The sequence below is a fragment of the Neofelis nebulosa genome, chromosome 2 (genome assembly GCF_028018385.1).
Source record: "Neofelis nebulosa isolate mNeoNeb1 chromosome 2, mNeoNeb1.pri, whole genome shotgun sequence".
NCBI lineage: Eukaryota > Metazoa > Chordata > Mammalia > Carnivora > Felidae > Neofelis > Neofelis nebulosa.
Window position 1 is genome coordinate 63,115,439 of NC_080783.1, and position 12,268 is coordinate 63,127,706.

The following is a 12,268-nucleotide window of genomic DNA, read 5'->3' on the forward strand; positions in this document are numbered from 1 at the left end:
GAATTCAGTAAAGGATTTTTAAGCCAATGACATATGTCATCAGATTTACATATTAGAAAGATCAATGTAGTGAATAAATCAGACTTGGAGTAAGGAAACTGATAAGAAAGCAATTGCAATAGTCAAGATGAGAAATGAAGGCATACACAAAAAGGCAGAAGCAACAATAATGAAAGTAGAGTACAGTCAAGTGAGATTTAAGAAACAGAATTAATAGAATTTGCTAAATGAATGTGATAGGGAAGGATAAGAAGGCAAAAATAGGAATCCACTGCTTCTGAGCTAGGAATCAGGGAATAGAGAAGACCACACTTCTAAGAAGTTGAGCTAAGAAAAAGAGAAAAACTGCAGCTACAGGGGAATGCAAAGTCAAATGAAGGAATTCTGAATGGCAGGGATCTGAGCATCTTTATGGACTGAAAAGAGACAATAGAATGGGCAGAAAAACTTAAGATATGGAATAAAAAGAGGTTACTTACTAATAGATCAAAGCTCCTAAGGTAATGGTAGAAAGGAATATTACAGCATAAACAGAAAAATTATTCCTGAACAGAAGAAGGAATACTATCTCAAAGAGTAGAGAAGAAAAGGATTGGTTGGGATGCAGACTCATTTATCAGGGAATAGATCAGCAAAGTAGGAAGCTAAGGTAGCGTGTGACAGAAAGCCACTGTTTTCTCGGTAACAAAGGAAGAGACAGAATCTGATGAGGGGAAAGGAATCTTGGAGTTTAGGCAAAGAGCCTGGGATAGAGGAGGCAAAGGTTTGGAATAGCTGCTGGGGACACTAAGAGAGGAAACCAATCAAAGACAGGTAAATGAATCGATAAATAATATCTACAATCTGTGACCCTAGTTTAAGCCACTATTATATAGGAAACCACAAATTTACAGACATACCACTTAACTTAGTTTTATGGTTTTTCTGGAGGGCTAGCTGCCTGGGTCTAAAACCAAGGGAGGAGGACTAAATGAATGATATTCAGAGCAGGATAGGCACTGTTCAAAAAAGTGAGGCTAGGAAGAACTAACGCTAGGGAAAATATAAAGGGGTTAAAGGACTAGAGATCTTGATGTCAGAAGCAAAACACGCTAATGAAAATGAAATAAGAAAATATGAAGAGTGATCATATAACAAAATGATATAGTAGGATATTAAAGCATAGTATTTCAGAGCTAGAGTAGCAAAGTCTAGAATTACTACCATGGAAATCAGTTGCTAAAGTGAAGTAAAAAAAAAAAAAAAAATGAAATTCCTAAAGCTGAAGGGGTCAGGGAATTACAAGGCTGAATAGTTCAAATGGCAATCAAAATCACCCAAGATGAACTGGGATATATATGCTATAAAAATATTTAATACCTGGAAAGATACATACACCTTTAAATCAACTTACCCGTAATGATTCCATGTAAGATTTATGACAATCTATATGTAACGTGTGGCCACAGGTCTGTACATAAACACCTCCTTCCCAGCCAATTGATACTGCCAATAGACAAGAACTCTTAAAAAAAAAAAAAAAAAAAAAAGAGACAATACAATTAATTTTTAAGAAGCATAAACATACCTAAACATATCCACATAAACCTCTGAATGATTTCATACCGTTATACTAATGTGAACTTCGTATTTTTTATGATATAAAGTAACAGCCAACTTGACAGCACCAAGGCAGTTATCTTTAAACTTGAAATACCATAAACTTCTAGCTTCCAAATATCTAGGCTCATAATGAAAGAGAGCAACTATAAATTACACTTTCTCTACCCCATGAAATATAAACTCTTGATATTATATTATAGTTCACTATAAACTATTCTGCTATCGATTATTTTACCTGCTCTGTGATATCTGACATTAACAACTTCTTTCTTTTACTGTAATTCCAGTGTAGTTAACACACAGTGTTCTATTAGTTTCAGGTGTACAATACAGTGATTCAGTACGTCCATACATCATCCAGTGCTCATCATGACAAGTGCATTCCTTAATCCTATTTCACCCCTCCCTCCCCACCCACCTCCCCTCTGGTAACATCAGTTTGTTCTTTACAGTTAAGAGTCCATTTCTTTTGCTGTCTCTCTCTTTTCTTCCCTTGCTTATTTGTTTTGTTTCTTAAATTCCACATATAAGTGAAATCATATGATATTTGTCTTTCTCTGACTGACTTATTTTGCTAGCATTATACTCTCTAGCTCCATCCATGTCATTGTAAATGGTAAGATTTCATTCTTTTTTATGGCTGAAAGGGTTAGTATCTGAAATATATAAAGAACTTATCAAGCTCAAAACCCCAAAAATAAATAATCCAATTTAAAAATGGGCAGAAGACATGAACAAACACTTCTCCAAAGAAGATATCCAGATGACCAACAGACACATGAAAAGATGCTCAACATCACTCATCAGCAGGGAAATGCAAATCAAAACTACAATGAGATACCATCTCACACTTGTCAGAATGGCTAAAATCAAAAACACAAGAAACAACAGGTGTTGGTAAGGATGTGGAGAAAAAGGAACCCTCATTCACTGTTGGTGGGAATGCAAATTGGTACAGCAGCTGTGGAAAACAGTATGGAGATTCCTCAAAAATCGAACTACCTTGTGATCCAGTAATTGCATTACTGGGTATTTACCCCCAAAATACAAAATTCCTAATTAAAAGGATACATGCATGCCTATGTTCATAGCAGTATTATTTATATAGAAGTTGTGGTATAGATAGATAGATAGATGGATGGATGGATAGATAGATAGATAGATAGATAGATAGATAGACAGATAGATAGATGCAATGGAATAACAACTTTTTTCTTTCTTGTCCCTTCAATGTTTATATTCCTCAAGGTTCTTTGTGCCACTCTCTTCTTACTAGAACTGTTCTCTGAGTGATTTAATCAGTAAATTTGACTACTCTCCAAACTTGGATCACTTGTCTTAGTGACAGATACAACCACTCAACTCCCAAGCAGAAATCTCTAGTTTGATGTCCCTCAGGTAACATTAAAAAATATGTCACTGGGTGCCTGGGTGGCTCAGTTGGTTAAGTGTCAGACCCTTGATTTCAGCTCAGGTCATGATCTCACAGTTCATGGGACTGAGCCCTGTTTTGGGCTCCATGCTGATAGCACAGAGTCTGCTTGGGATTCTCTCTCTCCTCCGCTCTCTGCCCCTCCCCTACCCACACACACACTCTCTCTCATAATAAATAAATAAACATTTGTTTTAAATGTGTCATAAATTTGTCTTTTTCCCCCCATGAATCTTTCTTTCCCTCTTGGTTTAAAAACTCCACAATCTTTTCAGTCACCAAATCAGAATGCTAAGAGTTATTCTACATCACATTCTTTCTTTTACACCACAGTATTAGCTCCCAAACTATGCAGATTCTATCTCCTAAATAAAACATGATTTGGGCCCCTCCTCTTCATTTCCACTATAACATTCATGTCTGCATCATTTGTTGTGGGGGAGGAGGTTTTTCAACAAAGTTTTTTAACTGGTCACCTTGATGCCAATTTCTTCTCTCCATAATGCATCACCCTCCATGCATCTTTCTGGACTACAAATTTGGTCATAAAATAACCCCAAAAAGTACCTTAACATTTACATGGGTTTAATAGAATATGCAATAAAGAAGGGACCTAGATTATATAAGCAACTACAATACCCTTTTGAAATCTGTTCTATAAGTTAACTTTTTTAATCTCCTCTTTTTCTTGTATCTTCAACTCTTCCTTCTCTCCTTCTCTACTAATTCCTTCCCCTCAACCTATAAACAGGCTTAGACTTTTCCTCCTAAAATAATCCTCTCAAATTTTCATTTGGCCTCTATCAAACACTATTTGGGCCTGAACTTGAGTTCAGTTCACCCTCTAGAGTCTGTAGTAAACAGATGACCAGGCCAGAGCAAAATTAGGAAAAAGGTCTAACATGGGTGATAGCACATGATGAAAGATTTGAGAGCCACTAAAACTGAGTATAGCTTTAAACTTTATTTTTACTTTGGAAAGAAATTTTTACAATATAATGTAAGGTGACCAAATAATCTTTAAACAATAGTAAACAAAATTCTAATGTTAAATGAATGTTCTAATGTTCTAAAAGAATTCTAATGTTCTTCATGAACATCTGAAAGTTGAAAATATTACATGGTGCAAAATGCCTTTCCAGCCTATTTAAAGATGTGTAGCAGCACAAATCAAATACTCACAGCAGGTGAGCTAGCTTCTATTGTTACAAATCAGAATAGCAATAGGAGACCTGCTCATCTTTGTTTTATGTTTTGGAGCGCTTGAAGTAGAAACAGATTTAGATCATTTTAGAATGGTTAGTCAGTTAATAAGCTGCTCTCTTTGGCAATGTATTATAAAAATGTAATTTATCTTACTTCTTTTTTTAATGTTATATTTATTTATTTTATTTTGAGAGAGAGAGAGAGAGCAAGAGAGAGCACCCAAGCACAGCAGGGGAGAGACAGAGACAGACAGAGAATCCTAAGCAGGCTCTGCACTGCCAGCACAGAGCCCAACACAGGGCTTAATCCTATGAATCGTAAGATCATGACCTGAGCTGAAATCAAGAGCCAGATGCTTAACCAACTGAGCCACCCAGGTGCCCCTTCCATTTTAATAAATCAGCTTTTAAAACTAAAATCAGTATGCCATTTGTCTAAGTAACTGTTAGATTTCTTGTTTGAATCAGAGTCAAAACAAAAAGGCAGGAAAATATTTACTAACATGAGACTAATATTTTAGGAAGACTTCAACAATGAGCCCACACCACTGTGCTAAGAATTGCTTAACAATGAATCTTCATAGCCTCAATATTTATTAAAACATTACCAAAAAAGGAATGAAAAGTTTACCAAGACCACTCAGTTATATATGGCAGAATCCAAGTTCAAACCCAAGTCTATCTGACTCCAAAGCTCGGGCTCCCGCCCTACTCTGTCCTCTCTCTCATAATATAATACTCTCATAATATAATACAACGGCACTACTGCCTTACACAACTAAAACTCTACAGGTTGACTCTGTAAAATGCATGCAACTGATATGAAGAGAACAATTTACATAGTTTAATTCTGTAATCAGAATCAGTGCTCATTAATAGAAACTCTTCTGCTGCATACAGTCTATCTGTCTGCCTGTATACAAAACTCAGGTACTCTATGCTAGAGTAATTCAGTAAGAAATCCACTAAGCACCTACAACACACACAGCATGTGCTAGCTCCTGAGGAGACTGTAAAATCAATATAAGAATGGCCCTACACCTCTAGACGTATATAGTCCAGGGAGCACACCAGATATACAGAAAATAACCATTATGAAAGTAAAAAACTGTTGTGTAAAAATATATATATTTAAGAATAAAATCCCATAATCATTATCAGAAACACAACCGAGATTCTGTCCAGTTCAGATTTCAGTTCAAAGTTTCTACAAAAAGACTTTTTTTTCTAGAAATGAATAACTATTCTGGCTTCTTTAAGAAAGAGATACCCTACTTTTTCTCTCCTTTATTAGAACTCCCCTTCCCTCAAAATTATTTTGTTCTTAAGTCTGGGTTATATTTCCATTGAATCAAGTTTTTTTCCTTTTCTGCTTGGCTCTAGGATTCATCCTTACTCATCTATTCTAAAGTGATTCAAAACGATAAAATTCAGGATTATGACAACAAAATAAAATCTAAATAAAGGTGATAGTAAATTTCTGCAAAAGAGGAACTTGGCACAGTTTCATTGTTTTCTTCAAAATGAAGATATTTATTGGTCTATGATTAATAAATTAACATACATATGCTGCAAAAATTTAAAGAAACAATACAGAATAAAGAAAAAGCATGAAAATGTATGTATGTGTACATATGTATGCATACACACACACACACAGACTTTTTTTTTTTTTTTTTTTTTTTTTTTTTTGAGAGAGGGAGCAAACAGGGCAGAGGAAGAGGGAGAGAAAATCTTAAACAGATTCCACGCCCAGCATGGAGCCCGAGGCAGGGCTCAATCTCACAACTGTGAGATCATGACTTGAGCAGAAATCAAGAGTCAGACATTTAGGGGCGCCTGGGTGGCGCAGTCGGTTAAGCGGCCGACTTCAGCCAGGTCACGATCTCGCGTCTGTGAGTTCGAGCCCCGCGTCGGGCTCTGTGCTGACAGCTCGGAGCCTGGAGCCTGTTTCCAATTCTGTGTCTCCCTCTCTCTCTGCCCCTCCCCCGTTCATGCTCTGTGTCTCTCTGTCCCAAAAATAAATAAAAAACATTGGGAAAAAAAAAAAAAAAAAAAGAGTCAGACATTTAACCTACTGAGCCACCCAGGCACCCCTCTTTTTCCAAATAAGAATAATTTCATTGTAAAGCCTCTGAAAATATATGGGAACATGATCCTCACTACCTAACTCAACTGCCTTATAAGGCCTAACTTGAGCCCTCTCACTGGGCTAGCCTGAATATTAAAAACACCACTCTACATTTATACTGACCTTTATAACATGTACAGTGATCTAAAGAAATTTCTAACCTGGTGGGTTACTGTATGAAAGCTCATATGAGGCCTATTTTATAGATGAGAAAATGGAGTCCTAGTCTGTTTTTTTGGCAAGCTTACATGGCTAAGCAATGGCAGAATCAGGACCAAGCCCCAGTTTTTCTCAACTGTAACTCTTTCTACCCTACACAGTGCCTCCGTTACTAGAGCCATCATTTTCTCCAGAACCCACTAGAAACCTTCTCCTCAGTCCAAACTACTGAACCACATCCTACTCTGACTCCCATCATTACTAGGTCAGTTGCTGCTTATTCTCATTAAGTTTCTGCCTTCCACATCTCCTACTAGTTTCTTCCATTTAATCCAGTGCGTTATGGGCAAAAAAGAATCATATGTGAAAATGTATCAAGATATTCATCTCATATAGCTAACTAAAAATAATGTTTCACTTCATATTTTAACTATTTTAAGTTATTATTATATATTTACTTAATTCAAGATACAGTAAATCCAAAAACAACAGGTGAATGGAAACCCCATTTAATAATCCACTGAGAGAATACTGAAAATGGTACAGAAATTTTATAAGGAAGTTAACAATGCTGGTGCTGCTAAATAAACTAAGTTGACCTTCCAAGACCAATAACACCTGAGTGCGAGATAGAGCCCCTAGATGTAAAGAGTTGGAAAAAAACCTATCAAGTTCACAACAACAAACCATAGAAGCCATGAATTAATCTGTCCCTACTTTACATTTTAAAAGCATCATAATGAGATTTTATTGTATATGTTTAAAAGAAAGTAAAAGGAGGCAAAAATCTTCATAAAATATTCATGCCATAACTAAAAGTTTTTATAGAGGTAATACTTATCATTCCATTGAACTGAATTTATATATCTTATAATAAATAACATTTAAAACATAGGTATGACATTTATAACCTAAAAAGTTTATTTATTACAGATTCCTATTTCCTTACTATCAATATATTAACTTTTTTTCTAATAAACTTCCAGATGCCAAATTAGAATGATATCTAGTAGAAGAAAAAATATAAAACTCTGGAGAGAAGTAACCATCAGTTTTGCAGACAAACTATCACTATATGATAAAAAAGTACTTACATCTTTAAAATAACGCTGTAATAATGAAAGCCTCACATCATGAACTGCTGCACATGTATCCCAAGGGTAAATCTGCTCCTCCTCAGTGATAGGCAATTTTTTTGGCTCAATGTTGTCACGGCACTGCCCCAAAACTACATTAACAACAGAAATAAGAGCTCATTAAATAACCAACCTTATTCAACATGATTCACTAAGTAAAGCTGTTATTTATCACAAACTACTCTAATTATTCTACTACTGAATATTTTTAAAGACCTAACAAAAAGTGATATTCTAGTTTTCTTCTAAAAAGTAAATAAAGTGTGAAATATGACAATATTTATTTTTTGAAATAACACTAAAATATTAGTATGAACTCTGGGTGGATGGATAGATGGATGGATGATCAATCGATCAATCAATAGAGGATGAATGGTTTTCAAAATCTGTCCAGTGAAAAGGCCTAGAAGTTATGATTCTCTGGTATCAATAAACCTCATTTTTAAATGTACTATTTCTCACTAAAAGTAAACAGAGATCCTTGGAGAAAAAGCTACATCCAGGGTTGGGGAAAAGTTCAAAGTGAGCCTGGAATTGTATTGTAATAAACAGCAAGGAGATATTCAAACACTGAGGTGCCTGGTCATGAGGACCTTCAGGAGTTTTGATGGTCAAATTCGAGAAAATTTGAGTTCTGAAAAGAATAATGATAGTAACAGATAACACATTCATCAATTCAGGCAAGGAACATCAAGTAAAGGGGTAAAGGGATAAATTGTCAGGATCCCAACGTATCATCCTATAGACTACCTACCACCATAACCAAGTGATCAAACTTGGTTGGCATCACCAATAATGGGACAAGCTGTCACTATGAGCCTCCTAATGTGATGGAATGGGAGGGAACATCATGTATATAATGCAACTGTCAAAAATATTTACCCTAAACCTAATAAGAAAATAACCACATGAATCCAGAACATGAACTACTCTACAGAACAAAAGATCTAGACTCTTCAAAAATTTTTAAAGGGGCCGGAGAAACCGTTTTAGATTCAAGGAAACTAACAAGAATTGATAATTAAATGCAATACATGATCTTTTTCTTGGATGAAGAAAAAAAATCTGCTACAAAAAAATATTATTGGGGGCGTCACGAGGGTGGGTCAGTTGATTAAGAGTCTGACTCAGTTAAGTTTCTGCTCAGGTCATGATCTCACGGTTTGTGGGTTCAGGCCCCATGTCAGCACAGAGCCTGCTTGGGATTCTCTCTCTCCCTCTTTCTCTGCTCCTCTCCTGCCCATGCTCTCTCTCTCTCTCTTTCAAAATAAATAAACTTTAAAAATATACATACTATTGGGATAATTGGAACATAATAGATATTATATAAATTTCTTGGGTGTAATATAGATAGATAATATAGAAGAATATCCTTGTTCTTACAAGGATAAAACATCATGACATTTTCTTCTAAAAAGTATGTGTGCATGTGTATAGACAAGAGAGGGAAAGAAAAACATGGCAATATGCTAACAATTGTTGAGTGCAAGTAAAGACTATTCTGTAGATACAAAATTTTCAAAATGAAAAGCTAGGAAAAGAGGTGTATAACAAAAGGGCAAAAATAATACTAAGATTTTATAACTGTAAAACATCAAAGCACAAAAAAAAAAGGAGGGGGGGTAGAAACATACACTGCCATATATTACTATAAGACTCAATAAGCATGGGAAGACCATTCTTAGGGAAGGAGTATCAGGTATATAAATATGGACCCCAAGTTTTGAAGAGATTTACAGCAGCAGTAGAAAGAAAAAAAAAGAAGTAGGGAGATGCTAGCAACTAAAATATAATTAGCTATATGATGTATAATCCTCTTAATACACTGCTGGATTTCATTTGCTAGGATTTTGTTGAGGATTTCTGCATCTACATTCATGAGATACTAGTCTATCATTTTCTTTTCTTGTGATGTCTTTATCTGGCTTTGGCATCAGTGTATGGCTGTCATCATAGAATGAATTAGAAAGTTCCCTCCTCCTTTTTTTTTTTTTTTTTTTTTTGAGAAGTTTGAGAAGGACTGATGTTAATTCTTTAAATGTTTGGTAGCACAGGGGGCGCCTGCGTGGCTCAGTCAGTTAAGCATCTGACTTCAGCTCAGGTCATGATCTCACAGTTTGTGAGTTCAACCCCTGTGTCAGGCTCTGTGCTAACGGCTCAGAGCCTAGAGCCTGCTTCAGATTCTGTGTCTCCCTCTCTCTGTCCCTCCCATGCTCATGCTCTGTCTCTCTCTCTCTCAATAATAAATAAATGTTAAACAAAACAAAAAAAAAAATTTTTTTAAGCAGTCAGTATTTAAAAAAAAAAAAAAAGTAGGGGGGAGGCGCCTGGGTGGTTCAGTCAGTTAAGCATCCAACTTCGGCTCAGGACATGATCTCACGGTTTGTGAGTTCAAGCCCCAAGTCAGGCTCTGTGCTGACAGCTCAGAGCCTGGAGCCTGCTTTGGATTCTGTGTCTCCTTCTCTCTCTGCCCTCCCCAACTTGTGCTCTGTCTCTCTCTGTCTCTCAAAAATAAATAAATGTAAAAAAAAAAAAAAAAAATTAAATGTTCGGTAGCATTGTGAATGAAGTTTCCTGGTCCTGGACTTTTATTTGTTGATAAGTTTTTGATTACTGATCCATTCTCTTTACCTGTTTAATGTCTATTCAGATTTCCCATTTCTTCTTGAGTCAGTTTCAGTAGTTTCTATGTTTCTAGGAACTTACCCATCTCACCTAAGGGTGAGATTGACAAATTCATTGACAGAAAATTGTTCATAATATTCTTAGTCTTTTTTATTTCTGTAAGGCCTATTGTAATGTCCCCAACTTCCATTTCTGATTTTAGTTATTTGTGTGTTCTTTTATTCTTGGTCAGTCAAGCTGAAAATTGTCAATTTTGATGATATTTTCAAGAAACCAATTTTTGCTTTTGCTGACTCTTTCTACTGTCTTCCTATTCTCTGTTTCATTTATCTCTGTTCTAATCTTTATTATTTCTTTCCATATGCTAGCTCTGGGTTTAGCTTGCTCTTCTTTCTCTAGTTTCTTAAAAGTGTAAAGTTAGGTTATTTATTTGGGATCTTTGTTTTTAATGTAAGCATTTACAGCTATAAATTTTCTTCTATGCACTATTTTCCCACAGGTTTTGGTATATTGTGTTTTCATTTTCATCTATTAAGTATCTTCTAATTTCACTTGTAATCTCTTATTTAATTTCCACCTATTTGTGAATTTTCCAGTTTTTCTTCTGTTACTGATTTCTAGTTTCATTCCACTGTGATCAGAGAAGATACTTTGGATGATTTCAATCTTTTTAAATGTATTAAGACTTGTTCATAGCCTAATTCATTATCTATCTTGGAGAATGTTCCACGTACAATTGAGAAAGATGTGTACTCTACTCCTGTTGGATAAAGCATTCTATGTAAGTTTATTAGATCTAATTGTTTTATACTGTTGCTAAAGTTTGTTTAGTTGTCCTATCCATTATTTAAAGTGGGGCACTGAAGTCTTCAACTATTATCATCAAACTATTTCTCCATCAATTTTTGCTTCATATATTTTGGGTCTCTGCTGTTTGGTACATATTATGTTTAAAACTGTTTTTATCTTCTTGATGGATTGATTCATTTATCAATATATAATGTCCTTTTTGCTCTTGCAACAATGTTCTATTTAAAATCTATTGTGTCTGATATTAGCATTACCATCCCAGCTCTCTGTTGGTTACTATTTGTGTGGAATATTTTTTCACACCCATTTTCTTTTCTTTTTTTTTTTTTTAATTTTCTTTAATGTTTATTTGTTTTTGAGAGAGAGAGAGAGACAGAGTGAGAGCAGGGGAGGGGCAAAGGCAGGGAAACACAGAATCCAAAGCAGGCTCCAGGCTCGGAGCTGTCAGCACAGAGCCCAACGCAGGGCTTGAACCCACGAACCGGGAGATCACAACCTGAGCCAAAGTCGGACATTTAACCGACTGAGCCACCCAGGCGCCCCCACACCTATTTTCAACCCATTTGTGCTTCTGGATCTAAAATGTCTAAGGGTGCCTGGGTGGCTAAGTTGGTTGCGCATCTTAGTTGATTTAAGCTCAGGTTGTGACCTCACGATCATGGGATTGAGCCCCAGGGAGGGCTCCACCTTGAGCGTGGGGCCTGCTTGGAGTTCTCTCTCTCCCTTTCCCTCTCCCCCTACCCAGCTTGAGCACTCTTTTTCTCTCTCAAAAACAAAAAAGGAAATAAAATGTCTCCTACGGTCTATTCATGTTTTTTAATCTATTCTGTTAATCTCTGCCTTTTAATTAAAGAGCTGAATGCACTTATATCTCAAGTAATTATTGATTTAGGATGATTTAATTTTCCCATTTTGCTATTTATTTTCTATATGTTCCTCAATTTGTTGTTCTAGTATACTGTATGATTCCCTTCTCATTTCTTTTCTTTTTTAGTTTCTCCTTAAATAGTTACCTTCATTTTCTAACAATCAAGTTGGAATTAATCTGAACTTAGTTTCAATAGTAAACAAAAATTCTGCTCCTTTACAGTTACATCTCTACTCCTTGCCCTTCATGCTTTTATCTATCTGCATTTTTCTACAAGAACATTGATACTTGGTTTAAAAA

At 35.6% G+C, this 12,268-nt stretch overlaps 1 protein-coding gene across 9 annotated transcripts in view; it reads right to left on the minus strand.

The window, feature by feature from the left end:
- The window catches only part of UBR3 (ubiquitin protein ligase E3 component n-recognin 3), a 239,015-nt gene that overhangs the window by 77,177 nt on the left and 149,570 nt on the right, over positions 1–12,268 (minus strand). For all 9 annotated transcript variants that reach the window (XR_009257324.1, XR_009257322.1, XM_058714506.1 and 6 more), the window contains 2 exons: positions 7,624–7,757; positions 1,394–1,504 (listed from right to left, as the gene is read on the minus strand). Coding sequence is in view for 7 of the 9 variants with exons in the window: in XM_058714506.1 (XP_058570489.1) it covers positions 1,394–1,504; positions 7,624–7,757 (245 nt within the window). In the remaining 2 variants the exon portion in view is untranslated. The remainder of the gene's footprint in view (positions 1–1,393; positions 1,505–7,623; positions 7,758–12,268) is intronic.